We start from the raw sequence: 17,320 nt of genomic DNA on the forward strand, positions 1-17,320 counted from the left end.
CCTATAGGGCTTATTTTTACCCTGGCAAGTTGGTACTACAAAAAACTTCAAATATGAAATTTCATGACAAAAATGTCAAAATAAAATAAACAGAAATAAGATGAATAAAAAGCATCCTAACCTCATTTTTTTTTACAGCACTTCTTGACACCTAACCTAAAATGTCCCTAGACAATGTTGTGGGTTGAATTTTCGTACGATCTTGCCAGTTGAATGGTGTTTTAATTTTTGAACAAATAATGACAGTAATTAAAAAAAACTATCAGGATAAATCAAAACAAAATTGGCACAAAAAAAACTTGTTTAGAGATAAGCTCAAATAAATTACAGGCCTATTTGAATACGAAAAAAGGTAAAATTTGCAAATTGAATCAACCTGTATTTAAGCATGTTGAAACACTGTTCAATTTTTATGCGTTATACAAGGTAACGAAAAACTTGCTTGTGGAAAAATTTTTACAGATCGCAGAAATGAGAATTTTTGAACAATGAAAATGAAAATGTTGAAAACTATATAATATTTTTCTAGAGTAGCTCTAACTCTGTAGAAATATATAGGGTGTTACGTTTTCAAAAAATAACAAAGTAAATAACGTTTTTTTTTTTAGTTTTTCAATCAAATTGATCTCACATACGATACGGAAAACAACATAAACTGAACTCTAGAAAAATGTTAAAAATTTTGAATATGTACACGTGAAAAAATTAGAAAAATTTAGATTTTATGTTTTTTAGGTTGGAAAAAATTGTCACGATCGGTAGATCCTTATTGATTTATTATTTACAATCTCAGCAATTTCATTCTACCGATCATATTTAGACAATCGTGGGTTGAATGGTCAAAGCTCTGCCGAAAAGCTTGACCATAAAATCACAATTAAACTGCTAAAAACTCACTATGGTCAGAGACCCTTTTGTACAGCAGTAACCTCCAAAGTACCAAAAATCATGTATAATCTGATGAGATACACATAATGCATTTTCCATAGAGAAAAACTTTTTAAATATTTTTGAAAAACCTAAACCTATATACCTAAGTAAATAGAAACGGCGACTTTTAAGTTGTAGTTTTCCTTTGATAAAAGATACCTTATATTTATTCGATAATGTCACATTATTATTTATTAAATAATATGTAGTGTAGATACTCCGAGTTTCATTAGTGGTGTCAAGTTCGTGTGAAATATCGTGTTTGTATGCAAGCAAAAAGCGACAATAGAATAAGTAGACTAATAAATATTTAGATTGACTATTGTAGTTTTCCTGGAAAATGCAGAAAAAAGAGTTCATTCTTGTTCAATGCATTGCCACTTTCCATTTAGATTAGAGAAACAGAAAGTAGCTGATAGTTCAGTCACATTTAATGGATTTTTATCTAACTGACGACGAAATTTGCATAGAGAGAAACACGAACTTGAAACTTGATTAACAGATGCGACAAGTTCCAACATTATTTGTCTTTAGTTAACAATTATTTGAATTCAGTAAACTACATCTAATTAATTACTCCGCTCAAAATAATATAGTTACATTCGGTTTCAAATCTACGAAGAAATCTCTTAAAAATGATTGTCGACAATACTCAGCAACCATAAGACTATTAAAAATTCTCTGTATGACTGCTAACTGTATAAAATTTCGTTATGTTTCAACCGAAACCGAAGGCATGAATAATTCGCGTGTAAATTCCCCACTTTTCCCGGTGTAATTATGCAAGGCAATTAACAAGATATTCAGATATCGGATCTACTCACGAAGCAGGATCATCCAGAAGTTCCGTGTAAGCTAATGGGAACCATCCACTGCATTGTGTCCTCAAGTTCTCTCCAAATTGCCAGCCCTTATTCCGCTCTCCTATCAGCGCAATGAGATCTCCTTCAAGAAAACTGAGTTGATTATCTCCACTTGATAAGTAGGCATAAAGTGCCCTAGCTAGCTGAGTATCCCACTGAGGTGGCGGAGGGACAGCCATCGATTTGGGCCTCCGACTCGGAGTGTGGCCGTCTGCAAGAAGATAAATTCACTCGAACGTTCCCGGCATTAACTCTACTCACCTTGAGCGAGCGAATGCGTCGAAGAATTTAAATTATACTCCGATTTGGCCCTCGATAACGTCGTCACCGGCGACCCCACGTCCCCGATGGACCGTATATCCAAGCACGAGGCGTCCATGCTCTTGGTCTTCCTTAATTGGGAGCTAATACTAATTCTGTCATCTTCGAAATTCGGGCTCCTCGGATTCGAGTAGACGTCCTCGTCTTGCCAGACTGATATTTGCTGGAAACTTTCCCAATCAACTTGGTATTGTAACGGTTATGAAAGTGATTACCCTTAGTCTGTTTGTGAAAATATTCTCGACGGATTCCGGCAGATATTCCCTTGTTTTGGCAACTTCCGACCATTTCTCCAGATTTTGTTGGTATGCAGCCAGTCCTTGATTATGATAAGATAAATAATGTTTAGCGAGAGAGCATTGCCTTTCAAGAACGAATCCGTATCTTCTACGTTCTTGGGTCATTGCCTGAAATATTTCGGAGATGCCAATATCAATATCATTTGAATTCGATACGAACTTACGTTCTTAAGACTTTGTTCGCAGAAGGCGTCGAGCTTGGTTTTCTCCTCTTCCAACACTTGCATGTTCTGGAACAAAATCAAAACAATTGCCGATTTGGATTCGAATTCCCACTTATAGGGATGTCGGACACCTGCTCAGTTCATTTGAGTTTGGATTGCCAAAGAACAATACCAGCACGACACAAACACAATAAATTAAATCAATTCCTACGACCCAATTCGAATACAGTTGAAAATCTATTTAAACAAAAATACACACTCATTTTAATTTTTTACTGCCAGTCTAACCGTAAACATCATAATATTGTCTCTTTACCTACTGTACTACATTCTTTTGGATTAAATTTCCTAAGTTAGTTATCACAGTAATTATCTATTCATTTTTACAATTTATTTGATGTGTGTTTTTTCATGAAAATTAAATATCGTATGTCCGGTTAATTAACAAGTGATAAGATCTGTCTACTTGGCTCTAAAAAACCCTATAGAATACACTAGTCGTTGCTTTCCTAGATCTTCAACCAAAGTTCAATCACAAAGCGTCAAAATAAACACTGTGACTTGCTAGCATTGTTCTTAACCGGAACCATTGGAATTTAATTTTTATCTCAATTACAGCCCGCAGTGAATTTTGACGTCCCACATTGATCTAGCTTGATCAAATATTAACTCGGGTTAAGTTCTCTCCGACCACAACTTTCGAGCCGACGCCTGTAATTAAGTGGGATCTCTTATTTTATTAACCGATAACACTAACCTTTAGCTCTTTATCCATAGCCAGTCCCGTTTTTTGCGAAGTTCTGGACTTCTTCCGCTGCTTTTTCATCATGGCTGCGGCCTTGCTGTAAGTTTCCGACCTCTGCTTGTGCTGCTGCAGAAATCGCTTCTGTTCGGACTGAAACAGGCAGGTTTTAATTTGGAGCTTTCGCAGCCATCGACGACTACTTAAACTTGGCATTCGAGTGAATGTAAATTGGAAACAAGCTTATAAGTCTGCGGTTCGGTAATGGAATAATTTGTTTTAATTACCTGCACAACTTTGGTATCCTTTTCCAAATTGGTCTCGAGCGGGACGAGCAAGTCGACGTAAAATGCTTTAAGCTGAAAAATTTCAGAAACGGAATCAGTGGGGAATACAGCGCGTATTTGTGTAATTAATACTAATGTAATCGAATATTCATTTCCTGTTTAACGAAAAGCAAATATTAATTAGTAGCGATTACACGAAAGTTTGCGTAACATCGAAATTAAAGCGTATTCGTTTATTAATCAAATAGCGTTAGGGTGTTTCTCATCAAAAACATCCACTTAGGAGCGGAACTTCCAGAAAAATTGGGGCGGGGAGCAAAAAAAGGGCAAAAAACACAATTTTTCGTTTGAGGGAATTTATTTTCGTCGAGTACACACTTGCACGAGTAAAGTTTGTAAATCGTTAAAAATATGATGTTTTGTGAAAAAAATACGAATTAAAAGCTCGACATAATGAAATATAAGTTAAAAAAAATTGGTCTACATAAATGTGCCATTAAAACTCAACTGGCCGATACGAGAAAAAATCAGGGAATAATATCTAGTTTTGTCAAAAATTAAAACAGCTTTTGTTCTAAAAATTATAACAAAAAAATGTAGTAAATCATAATACTCTGGTTCTCAAGAAATCAAAAGATCAGTCTCGATGTTCCTTTTTTTTTTGGTAGATCCTGCCTGATATGTGTAACTTAATTTCCACACAAGCTGTAGAAATTTAGTCGAACAAACGAAATATAAATCAACATATTCACAAAAACTTGTTTGTGTATCATAAAAACACAATATTTCGCTTGGAAAATAAGCTTATTCAAATGCTTCCATTTTTTTGTACATTGTGAAGGATCTTATTTGCAACAAATTTCTATCTCCAAACATTGAGCTTCTTGGAAAATTTTAATAATTAATTTTACTTCAGAAGTAAACGCAAAACATCGTTATTGTTGAAAGTCTGAGTGGTTTGGACGTATTAGTGGTAATAGAAACAAGAATGTTTGACAATGTCATAAATATTTAATGATGTTGTTAAAAAAAAAGGAAAAAAACGCCGCCAGAGCTTGGCAGGATGGTGGTTGTTAAGCGGCTTTTACTGAGAATTCTTACACAGGAATCACTACAATTAATGATTTTTTTTGTTTTTATCGCTTTTAGTCGTTAATTTTAAATAATTGGAAATTATATATTAATTATTATTAGTTGCTTCCTAACTGGGTATTTGTTACAATTTCACAATAGTATATTAAAGAACGAGTTTCATAAGGCAAATAGGGTAAAGTCAGGAGAGTTGGACCAGTGGGAGAGACGGTCCATTAGCAATAACTCTGAACCTATTGGAACAATTTAAATTTCCCGCGAACTACAGTTGCATTTATCTGCATTCATGTCAGGACATGTGAAAATACTTTTGTTTCAATTAAATGTTTTGCGTTATTCAACATTAAAATTTTCTTGCGGGCCTGAAATTTCAGCCGCTTACTTTGCGATAACGTTTGTTGGAAGTCTGGTAAGTTTGCATATAAAAGTTATAGACAGTACAATTAATGGAAGCTTTGTCTTTGATTTTAACCTCACTTTACGTGATTTTATCATCTAGTTGTGCCGCAGTGTAGTGGTCCATCTGTCCTAACATAAAAGGATAGATGGTCCAACGGTGTGACAGACAGATGGACCTATGTTCCATTTTTTAGAAAATGCCAAGTAATTACACACGAAAAACCAACGCAAGGTAGATTTGTATTGCATCTCTATGGCTATTAATTTTTAGGTCTAGCGGGAAAAATATGGTTGGCTTCTTTTTTGGATTTAATAATGTGTACTATGCAAAAGATGGTTACACAAGAGATGTACGAGCTATGAGGCCCTTTGTCAAACCTATGGAAACACTATTAACAAAAGAAAAAGTAAAAATTTGGTGGTTTATCTATCTTACCTAAAATGGTCCGACTGTCCTACCCTTGACAGGATAGTTGGACCGTTGCAAGCGTTTACCATTTTTTTTTTGATGGATTATCATATTGTGTTGGAACAAAAAAAATACTTGTACCTTAAAGAATAAATGTTCAGCTATGTTCTTGTAAATTTTATATTTTTTTAAGTTGTTAAATAAAGGAATTATATTGAGTTTTTTAAAAGGTGGTCCAACTCTCCCGACTTTACCCTATTGAGGCACGAATCCAAGTTTATAGAACGAGCGGCGAAGCCGCGAGTTATATAAAGGATGAGTGCCTCAATGGCCTTATGAACGAGTTATTTATACTATTTTTTCTACCGCACACGTTTTTTCCCAAAATTTAATTGAAATTTGCATTTTTTTTAATCTGGGGACTTTTGTCGTGGTTGGTGATGGGTCGGTCTGACACTAACCACGAAATATTTGAGGTTCGAATTTTCACAACAACAATTGTAATTCGAACCAATTCGAGTTTTTGTAATTTGAAATTGGTTAAAATGTCTTGCGAAGAAGTTACGCGTCCGGAAACATGGGAAATTTTAAGTTTAGATTTGCCACTGACATTCACCTGACATTTCTCGTCATTGCTACCAATCTTACCGATCTAAATTACACCAGATCTATTAAAGAACGCCTTTCCGCTATTAACGAACTGCTGTGACGTCATTTGCGTGCGTTAATAGCTCTATTAGAAAACCAAAAAACGTGGGCGGTAGAAAAACACACTTTAAGATTTCTCTCACTTACCATAATATTGTTTGGGTTAAATTTGAAGACTTTTTGGATTAATTTTTATTTTACTTCCCGAGTACTCGCCAAAATTGAACTAAACAGACCCACCAACGTCCCCTCAAAATGTTTCATAGTACGTAGACTTTAAATTTTATATAATAATATACTCCTGTATTTGTGGTTTATGAATCCGCCTTGATATCTTCCCTGAGGAATCCAATTTTTCGGAAAAACTTAAAATCGTATAACCACCTTTTATATTAATATAAGGGGAGCTCACACAAGGATATTTGATAGCTCATCGCTTATAATGGGCGACTTCGATTCTCTCATGGGTTTTTTCGTCTCTTACACTGTAACTGTTATTATCTATATTTTTTTAATGTACAGAGATTATTATATATAAAAATTGCTTATTTTACGTGGAAGAATTATTCAGTTCATGCTGATGAGGTTTTTTTCTTCTAGTTGAGTTATTGTTGCTTTACGTCTTTTGTGTATTCCTTTTACCTTGTTGTTATGTCCCGTTGTAAAATTTCTGTTGAGTTTCTCGAAATTTTGAGTTTGGTATTTTCTTGTTTTAAAATATCTCTGTCAAGAATTACTATAAAGTTTTCTTTGTCTATTTTTCCTATGGTTGGATTACGAGTGGTTAGAGTCTTAAAAAATAGGACTTCCGTTTCCGTCTGTCTGTCTGTCTCGATTTTTATTAGACAAGTAATCTCCGAGACTACCGGACCGATTTTCGTCAAATTTTATATTTATGTTGGGAATATCATGTAGATGGTAAACATCAATCAAAATTTGTGTCATCATCCCCACCAGTAACTTGATGACGTCACATCAAAATTTTATTTGGTAAATACTATTTAAATTTTATAAAATAACATACTCCACCTTGCTTTTTACCCTACTTATTATAACCAATAAAAGAGTTCGAGAGGAAGAGATCTTAGTCCACTACATTTTATTTACTAAAATATCGAAAAGCTTCATAGAAAGGTAAATATTCGAATGTACGTCGTATTGATACCCGTTCGTGGCAACGCGCTGATGATCTAGTGATACTAGCCAATAATGAACGGGAATTACAAAATAAGAGAAACGTCGTACAATTAACTGAAAAAAAACGGAATGAAGATAAATATAAAAAATTGGTCTAAGGTTATTTAGGCAACAATTTCTTATCCTCTAAAGAACAAGTACTTACTTGTCCAACTTTAAAAAAAATGATAAAATTTGATTTTGCTTATTTTTTTCTGATATATTAGGTTTATTATAGACATACTTCATAATATTTATAAAAAATCAAAGCCAACTTGATGACTTTTTCAATTTAACACCCATTATCTTTATTTTAACTTATAAAGCTTATCATGAAAATAATAAAATAAACAAAATCAAATTTTAACAATGTAATTTAATATGTGTAGTAAACTGAAGCTACAGGAGTATGCTATTCGTATGTTTCAAATGAATTTTTCAGTTACGAAATTTTGTTATGACATCATCAGTATTCTAGTAAGGACACGTCGTATATGAATTTAGATAGGTGGAGTGCAATACTAACAATAACAATAACAGCAATACATTCCCAAATTTTCTGGAAAATCAATAAAATAAATTATCTCTGTCATTATTTCTTTTCGACTTATTTTGTATACGCAATTCTAAATAAGATGTCACTCACAACAGATGTACAAATCTGCTGTCGAGGACTCGATTTTGCATTGATACAAATGCATTATTCCAAGAAACTATAAATCCAGAACAGACTAATGAAAGAAAAATCCATTAAAGTATAACCAGCTAAACACTAGAGAAGATGTTCAAAATTCCTGCCTTGTGCATATAAGTAAGTAAGCTCGTAATGTTTCTAAATTTTGATAATTTTTTGTAAAAGTAAGCTAAGTCTAGTTTTATGAGCAAATAGTAGCCCCGCCCACCCACCCCTTCATCATTCCAGTGACTAGTTTTAATATTGTTTAGTTATATCTTAGTAAATTTTAGCCCCGTCCACCCGCCCTCTATTTTCTGAGAAGGTATATCATTTGTCGCAATCAGTCTTATCTTAGCGAATACTAGCACCACCCACCCACCCTTTAATTGTTTAAAGAGTATGCCATTTACCAAAATCGGTCTTACGTTAACAAGTGCTAGCCCCAATCAGTCTTATCTTAGCAAGTACTAGCTAAGGTAAAACTGATTTTGGCAAATGACATACCCCTAAGAAAAGAGAGGGTGGGTGGGCGGGGCTAGTATCTGATAAGATAAGACTGATTTTGGCAAATGAGATACCCTTTAAGAGAAGAGAGGGTGGGTGGGCGGGGCTAGTAGCTGCTAAGATAAAACTGATTTTGGCAAATGACATACTCTCCAAGAAAAGATAGGGTGGGTGGGCGAGGGTAGTACCTGTTAAAAAAAGACAAACACCGATTTTGGCAAATGACGTACTTTCTAAGAAAATAGGGGGTTGCTGGACTTAAATGACATATCCTAAGACATTTATTAAATTATTATAAGAAAAGACACTAGAGGCTCCAAAGGACTTTCAAATACTTTTCAAACAAGAATACCTAGAACCTCAAGATTGTTTTAAAATTAAAAAAAAAACGGGACTCAAAAGAGGTCAGCTCAGAATTTTCCAAAATGGAACACCAAAGTCCTTGAAAATTCTTTTAAACAATTTATAAAAAAAATTTCCATTGGTTCCCAAAATAATACACCGTGGGTTTCGTTAGGTTGGCATTATGTATTTAAAGACAAGATTTACTACGAAAAACATTCCAAAATAAAAACTATAATAACAACAAACAAGTTCAACGCAAATTCATGAAGCACAAGTATAGGAGTATGTTTTTTTTTTCTTTAATTATAAACTCCTTTTTGACTTTAGCCATGTCTATTAATATAAACACAGTGGATTGTGTTCGGACAAGTAATATATTTCAAATAATCCACATTTTAAAACAATTATTTCCAATTTGATAATTTCAATTTCAAAAGAAATTCTGTATCTTGAAACTAAATGAAAAATGAAAAAGTATACTTAAAGAGTCCTGAATTTTAATTTACGTTAAATATTAGATAAGTCGTTGGAAATTTCAATGTTTTATTATTCATTAAAGCTCTCGTATCTTTGTAAAAAATTAGGACATTGGAGATAAATATTCAAAATTGTTGTTTTAATGTATAAATTCATAATAATCGAGGTAGTTATTAATAAATATTTTCAAAAGTTAGAAGAAGTCCTCGATATCTCATTAATTATGAGAGATAAAAAAAGTTAAAGATCTAAGTTGTACTAGGGACTATACCCTAAAATTATTTTTAACTATACAGAGTGTTCTAATGGCCTTTTTAGTTAGCTTAGTTTTTTTAATGAAACACACTATATATCTTTACAGATTTTGATTGTCTCTTTCTTAGCCTTTACAACCACAGTTTACTTTTGAAATTTCGATGCGACGTTGCCACGTTAATCCAATTTTCTTGAAATTTTTGGCAATGGAAGGGTTCACAAAAAAATTGAAAAGTTTCTATGATAAAATGGGTTACGACTTTTGTTGCTCTAAGGACTGGTCACAATTTTGTCTTTCTCTTAACATTCTATATCGAGTTCCAAATTGGGAAGCAATTTCAGTAGCATTATTTTTTAAGATGAAAATGAGTTCTTCTAATACTCGTCCAAAAACCGGTTTTACTAAATTTTCTAGTGCTAAACCTTCCATATATAGAAGCGTCCGCGTCTTTCCCTAATTTAGACGAATAATACTGTGATGATATTAAATCAAAGTTGAAATAGGATTACAGATATTCTTCCATGAAACAAGGGATCCATATCCACTGCTAATAACAAAAAGTGTGGCTCTTATCTCATTCTGCATAAGCGTTCGCTAACGACCACCCGAAAAAATCATTTTGAATATTCATCTCGTGGAATCTTATTTAGCCAAGCAGTGCTAAAATCGAAGCTCATCCCTTAACCACGTGCCCGAATTGGAGTGTTTTTTACACTAACCCCTTGCGTACAATTTGCACCCCACGACGAGTTGCCGACTGTCAGGCTGTGGCAGGCAAAGGAATTATGAGTGTTTTTGCAACGTCCAAGCTCTGGTTTTACTGTAATTTTATTCGCGGTTTTATTTAGAATGTCCGCTTTGGAGGACAGTTCTCGCCCCAACCGGTAACACAATTATCTGCTGAATTAATTATTCGCCACCTCCACTGTTTTAATTTCACTTACCTTTGTACACAATGGTTAACTGTGAAAATTTTGTTCGCGCTATTGGAATATTCTACTTGCTTTTAATACTGGAAGTTCCGCATGCAAATCGTGTTTCCAAATGTTAAATTTTAATTAATCGCACGGGTTTCGTGTGCTCCTCTTTTGCCAGCTTTTTCATTAAAAAAACAGTCGTTGCGAATTTTGATTGTGAATACTTACAATGTTCATTTGCTGGTCCTGGATCTCTTTGTAGACTTCGACGATTTTCATCAAAGCGGCACCTGGAACAAAGTTACTGTGAATGCTCGATTCAAGGCAAATCGCAAATTTCGTACACATTAGGTTTTTTCTTGTGGAAAAACCAGCCGCGATTTTCTGATCACAAGTATTGACTTTTTGTGTTATACACACTCAGTGAAATATTGTAGAGAATTCTCAACTTCTAATCGTCTAGTAAAAAGTAAATATGGTACAAATATGGCTTACAAAAGACTGTTATTCGGACATAGATTGATTTTCAGCTAATGTCCCGGAAACTTGAACCTGGCACACATCTGCCATACAATTTTTTCAGAGTCTATTGATGCCAGTGGCAAAAGGATGTTTTTGTTCTGAAAATTAGCCTTCAATTCGGGATAATAAATTGCCCCGGAACCTGTACAAACACAGGAAGATGAAATTGATGCAAATTTAGGATTTGTTTTCATTGATGGTCCGAGAATCAATCTTGCGAGTAGCGTGATAGATAACCTGGGAAATTTGCAATCTGCTAATAATGAGGGCGAATCAAGAAATTATAAGCAGTAATCGTCTACCCACGTGAACCGTAATAACAGTCCATCCCATTGGATTTTCATTAATCACAACCGCCCCACATTAACTGCAGCACGCTATTTTCATTACAATTTCCAATTCAATTAATGACATCAGCCGTTACTCTAATTTTCTGTTTACATCAGAGATCACTAACGCAATAACACGGATTTAACCCTACCGAGAGACTGCCCGATTTCTCCTGGCGCTGCGTGAACGAGACTCGTAAGCCACAAATAAGCGATATTCAAATTAAACGATTTGGATTGTCACATAACTAAAAATTTGTTACCGGAAATTTAAATTTAGATAAGTTTTAAATTGTTTATCTAGGTCGTTATCTAAGACAAATTTCTGGTGTTGCTTACATTATTTACACAATTTTGAGCATGCTTTTCTGGGGTTAAAATCTAACCAAACTACAAAGAAAAGGTCGAAGATTATTTCGACAGAACTTCCCTCGCTCCTGAAGTTTTAATTTTTCAATTTTTCATTTCTTCAAATTTTTATAATATGCAACTTTTCGAGTTTTCATCAGTTTAGTTTCCGCTGAGGAAATAAAAGCAAAAAAATTATACAGTACCAAAAAATTTCGTAATAATCACTCTAGTAATTTCGGAGACTATAAGACGCCAACAAACAAATGACAGATGATAGACAGGCATATGGAAACGAGGAATCGACAGACTTTCATGTTTGGAAATAAAAGGGAATACATTACTTGTAAAAATCAGATGCGTAGAAATTCAACGTTGATAACATTTGATAGCTGACGTTGGTAGACTATCTGATGTGTGTCTAGCTCCTGTTATTTATTTATTAATTATTAACATTTTCCACCGGTGTTGTGTGTATTTTTGTGCTAAAAACTGTCCTCTTAACAATGTTACCGAAACAGATTCTTACCGTACATAAAATATTTACATTTTTACATCAAACACAACAGACAATATTTGCATATGGGAGACGGAAGCATCATAAATCCGGGGATTTTTTCGAATCCCTGCGGTATTTCACAGAGAGCCACTATACATGTGCGGCATAGCTATTATAGCTTAAACCTGCATATCCACTTCAAACCGTTCCTTTTTTTCCCTTTCCCGTATTAAAATTTAATTTGGGGCTTAAAAGTGGCGTTTCCGCGATAACACCGGTTTTGTAATATGGTTTGCATCGGCACAATGCAGTGCTGCGGTCAGGTAAACCGAAGATCCACCACGAACATGCAGATAAGATTTTACTACGGCATTCTCTGTGGTGCACGTGTCGTTTTCCTCGTGAGTTGCATAGCAACAGGAAGCCCTAACGGGTCTCTCTTTTACAGTTATCCCGCATCGCCACCTGGATAATTTTATTCTGGGTCCTGGAACTTATCAAATAAGCCGGGATGAGATTAAAGTTATATTTTTCGGATAATTTTGATGAATGTTTTCGTCCGCCAAGAATACAAAAGTTTCGTTGAGCGGAAATAAAATTTGATGTCACGTCGGCGTGAAGATTTCGCGCTGGGGTGGAAAGAAAATTAAAAACTGGCTTTATAGGGATGGAGCAGAAACCGCGTATTTACATAATGCAGACACAGTGGTAGTCGTTAGCGAATAAAGAGAATATCAGATTTAAGTTTACAAGTTTTTTGAAAATAGTGTTGTTGTTTGGTTGTGTTAAAGTGAACATGTTTCCATTTTTTTTTTGTAATTGTAGTATCATTATTGGACAATTACATTCTGCAGTACATTATAGACACAAAGAAAAGAAATGCCACCCCATTTTCCAAATAAAAAATCGTACTTTACATTATTTAAAAAAATTACAAATATTTGTCTTTATCAAGAAATCGAGAAACGTGTAAGTGTTCACAATGGTTTTTGTGTTTCATTTATCTGAGGATCTTATACAACTTTCAGTTCTAGTTCTCAGTGTACTACTACTAAAAACACTGTGTCAATTTTTTGAAATTTGCACTTATTATTCACTATAGACTGTTGTATGTTGGAATAAACAAAATATTATTATTATCATCATCATTATTATTAAGTTTTCCAAACTTCTTATTTTACACAGTAATTGATTTTGATACTACAAATAATTGTCTGTTGTCTGTCTACTTGTCGTTAGACTGTTGGGGATTTTATTAGACTGATAACATCAAAACTATTGAACCTGTTGTTATGAAAATATTATGCAGATTTTAAAACGTTGACCAAAATTTGTCTAATGATCCCCACCAACTTTATAATGCGTTACTTCAAATTTTTTACTAATAAACACCACTTAAATTTTATAAAATAACATACTGTTGTAGTGTTGTAGTTTATGAATCCGTCTTGAGTTTTTTTCTCTAGGCATTCAGATTTTACATAACGGTTAGCGTGTCCTGTTCGTAACTCGAAATGTGTGGGTTCGATTACCTTATGTGTATTTTTTCTCTTACACTGTGATTGCTATCACCTATATTTTTTAACTTACCGGGGTTATGGTAAAAAAATAAAATTTCCCAAAATATTTTTTTTAATTTTCTGAAGAAGCGGGATTTGTTGGATTGTACATCCGGGACGAAGGAATTCTTTTTTAGATAATCTTGGACCAATTTTGTTTATTAGTCCTTATGCATCGATTTTTGGAAATAAATTCAGAATTTAACTTAAAATTTATTTTACGATTTAACATAGAAACATAACATAGAAAAAAAATCGATTTGAAAAAGTTATTGTGAACATGGTAAACCGTCATCGCAATTCATCTGTTGAACCGTTCCAAATTTGAAAACATCTTTTCAAAATTGTACTTTTGAATTTTAATTTATTTTATTTATTTTGTATTTTACTCAAGTTTTAACGTTGAAATTTCGAAAATACAGAAATCATAAATATTAACTACCAAAACTAAAGACTAAGCAAAAAGGAATATAAACACTCAATTTTGACCGCTTACTTGACCTAATTATTACCTAATAATAAACAATTTTTTTTCCTAAATAAAGACAACAATTAAAATAGTTATGTTAAAATTTTACTAGTTAACTTTGAAACTACAAAACCGATTACTCTGGAAGTTTGTGTACGTTTTAAAGTTATCGGGACCATGATAAACCACTAATCAGAATAATACATCCCTTCCAAGAGTTTGATGACGTCAACTTTTGCCACGAAAATTTTGCTTCACATTTATGGTGACATGGTCTTTTTACTTCCCGAGCGTAATACTGTAATCTAGTCTATCGGACGACTGGTTATGTTCGGTTTTCTCGACGTTTCATGACACCTAGACAACGAAAAAATAGGTCTCCCCTTTTCGTCTATCCGTCGTCTATCTGTTGTTTGTTTGCCGTCTCTCTATCGTCTTTCTATCGTTCGTCTGTCGTCTGTCTGTCTATCGCCTGTGACGATTTTTATTAGATAGATAATCTCCAAAATTACTTTACCAATTGTCATCAAATTTTAGATGTATTTTAGAAGTATTGTGAAGCGCAAACTAGAAACATCTCAGCAATAATTTGACGACGTATTAGTAAAAGACGTACGCTCCTGCACAACTTGTGGTTTAACAGTCTACCCTGATTTTGTTTATTATTAATATATTTTATTATTGTTTAATCCATATTGTTCTTTAGACACTTACACAGTCTTAGTTTAGCACTCGCCCGTTTAACAGACGAGAGGTCCGGGGATCAATGCCCTTTTTTTCCTAAAATTTGGCAATACAGTACTGTTATTATTACTATTACACTATACCTATTCAAATTGATATCAGAATCCTCGGTACTATTTTGATTACGTCATAACGAAATTTTGTTATGGAAAACTCATTTGAAATATACGCATAACATGCTTCTTTACCTGTACTTTAACTTTTAAACTAATAAAATTTACTTTTGGAAATTGTAGATTTTTTTTAATATCTAGTTTGCGAAAAACTTCAGAAATACAGTACTGTAGAGGTCGTGAGATTGCGAGTCCCATGTTGCGTCAATTCTTATAGGGCTGCATAAACAATTTATTGTTATATGTATATGTAAAAGTCAAATATAGTGATTGATGCCAACTTTGCGTGGCGGGGATAAGTGCGTCGCTCGTTACAGTCTTCTCGTCACGGGTGACGTGGAATTGCGGTTGTCTGTGTGATCCGCTCGTCGTAGAAGGAATTGCATGACTCGCCGTAATTGCGGCAGCGATCCGTTGTGGTCGCCTGCCTTTGTGCCGGAGCGCCCCGTACTAAACCTATTTACGCTACAGTACTATTTTTCATTTTACTACAGAGGTATTGTCACAACAATGTAAATTTTGCAAGATGAATTTTTTTTGTACTGTTTTAGGGGTAAGAGAAGCTTTGTCTAACTTCTAATGAATTTTAATACTTGTATTTTTCTAATAAAAATCAAAAGCTTTACCGCACTATTATTATCATTATTAGTATTTTAAATTGCTTAGTATTAACGACGAACGTTACTGAGTTCTATAATTTTTATGTTTGTGACTAGATTATATACATTTTATCAAATTTTATTGTACATGTCTCCACTTTTCAATGACGAATATCAAACACGTTTGTATGTCCCTGATATTAATAAATATTATTATTATTATTATTATTATTAAAAAATATTTCGATTCATAAAAAAAACGGTAGATTCTAGAAAAATACCTAATGGGGTAAATTCATCGAATTAAATATTGCTGTGATTCTGATTTCTGTCAATTACAGAGCGCTTTATCAAATAATTCTTACATATTTATTCTCTAGATAGGAAAAAACTCAGAATTCGTCGGGTATAACATTTTGGAAATTTTCGAAAAAGATATCTCACTAGTGTTCTAGCTTAATCGCTCTAAAATTAGAACTAAAACACATTCTCTATAAATATAAATCATTTTGAAATAAATTATGGTGGTGAACATATCCAAACACAGCAATATAGCTAAAGAAAATTTGACCGGACCTGTCAATACCATGTCTCCATTATAAGGAGTTAAATCTTGTTTCAGTTCTACTTGAAGAACAAAATTTAAATAAGGTCGCTGGGTACTATCAAACGACAATAATTATGTTTATGTATATAGTGATAACGCACTGAAAAACTTGGATTTTGAATGTAATGGGAAACATTGTCGTAATTTTCGAAACTTACACCTGCGTGTTTTATTTTTTATATTTTGAAATAAAACTACATTTAATAATCTACGTATTTATAAAATGATAGTAAAACAATGATTTACCATTTGTCACAATCTACTTTAGAACACCAAGGTGTTCCTTGACTAATTTCTGTAACTTTTTTTATGTTAACAAGAACAGTATAATCGTCTAATAATATTGTCAACATGCTCAAGCAAATATTACACTCTTCTCCCTACAAGCTTCCCCCTCAAAACTACTCTTAAACGAGGGCTGTTAATGCAGTAGATGATATCATTATATTCATAACAGTTTGTCTGACGAAATGAGTAGTCATCCCCACCCATAATAACAATCCACAAGAAGACAAACTAAAGATACACAGATAGTTACTTCAACGAAAGCTCCAGATAATCAATGTGCGGACTTCGGGTAGGAAAGGATTTAAGTTTCGTTGAGATAGCCTTTATCGCCTGCATCAACCGGAACTTTGCTCTGAGGTCTTTAGATTAGCTTCGGATAACCGGAGAGATTAGTGGATTTTCATTTCAGTACATTTTAATCACTGCTCTACTTTCAGCAAGTTTCTGCGACTTTTGATATATAATAAGATTCTTGATGCTGACTCTAGAGAACTAAAACTAACAAGGAACTACATTGAGCGTGAAACACCCGTTTACGAAAAGGAGAAAAAATTAAAATTAATTAATGAACTGTTCGCACTAGTTTGATGTTCTAATTCTTCAAATAACTTCAGCAAAATTGTCTGTGATGCACAGTTCACGTTTACTTTAGAAGCAAGTTTGCTGCAGCTGCAATTTTACGTGTAATTAACAAAGTGGATGAGTATTTCTTGTTTTCGTCGTAAAGAGGAAAGCAAA

General features: G+C 33.6%; 1 protein-coding gene across 3 annotated transcripts in view; it reads right to left on the reverse strand.

The window, feature by feature from the left end:
- LOC135134821 (GATA zinc finger domain-containing protein 14) overlaps nt 1-17,320 on the reverse strand; it is a 246,291-nt gene that overhangs the window by 21,286 nt on the left and 207,685 nt on the right. For all 3 annotated transcript variants that reach the window (XM_064063657.1, XM_064063656.1, XM_064063658.1), the window contains exons 5-11: nt 10,734-10,795; nt 3,607-3,678; nt 3,335-3,472; nt 2,578-2,643; nt 2,330-2,521; nt 2,055-2,277; nt 1,755-2,004 (exon numbers count right to left, since the gene is read on the reverse strand). In XM_064063657.1, the coding sequence (XP_063919727.1) occupies nt 1,755-2,004; nt 2,055-2,277; nt 2,330-2,521; nt 2,578-2,643; nt 3,335-3,472; nt 3,607-3,678; nt 10,734-10,795 (1,003 nt within the window). The remainder of the gene's footprint in view (nt 1-1,754; nt 2,005-2,054; nt 2,278-2,329; nt 2,522-2,577; nt 2,644-3,334; nt 3,473-3,606; nt 3,679-10,733; nt 10,796-17,320) is intronic.

The sequence above is a fragment of the Zophobas morio genome, unplaced genomic scaffold (assembly GCF_036711695.1).
Source record: "Zophobas morio isolate AGI-343-1 ecotype UQ-CSIRO unplaced genomic scaffold, CSIRO_AGI_Zmor_V1 ptg000024l, whole genome shotgun sequence".
In the NCBI taxonomy this organism is placed as follows: Eukaryota; Metazoa; Arthropoda; class Insecta; order Coleoptera; family Tenebrionidae; genus Zophobas; species Zophobas morio.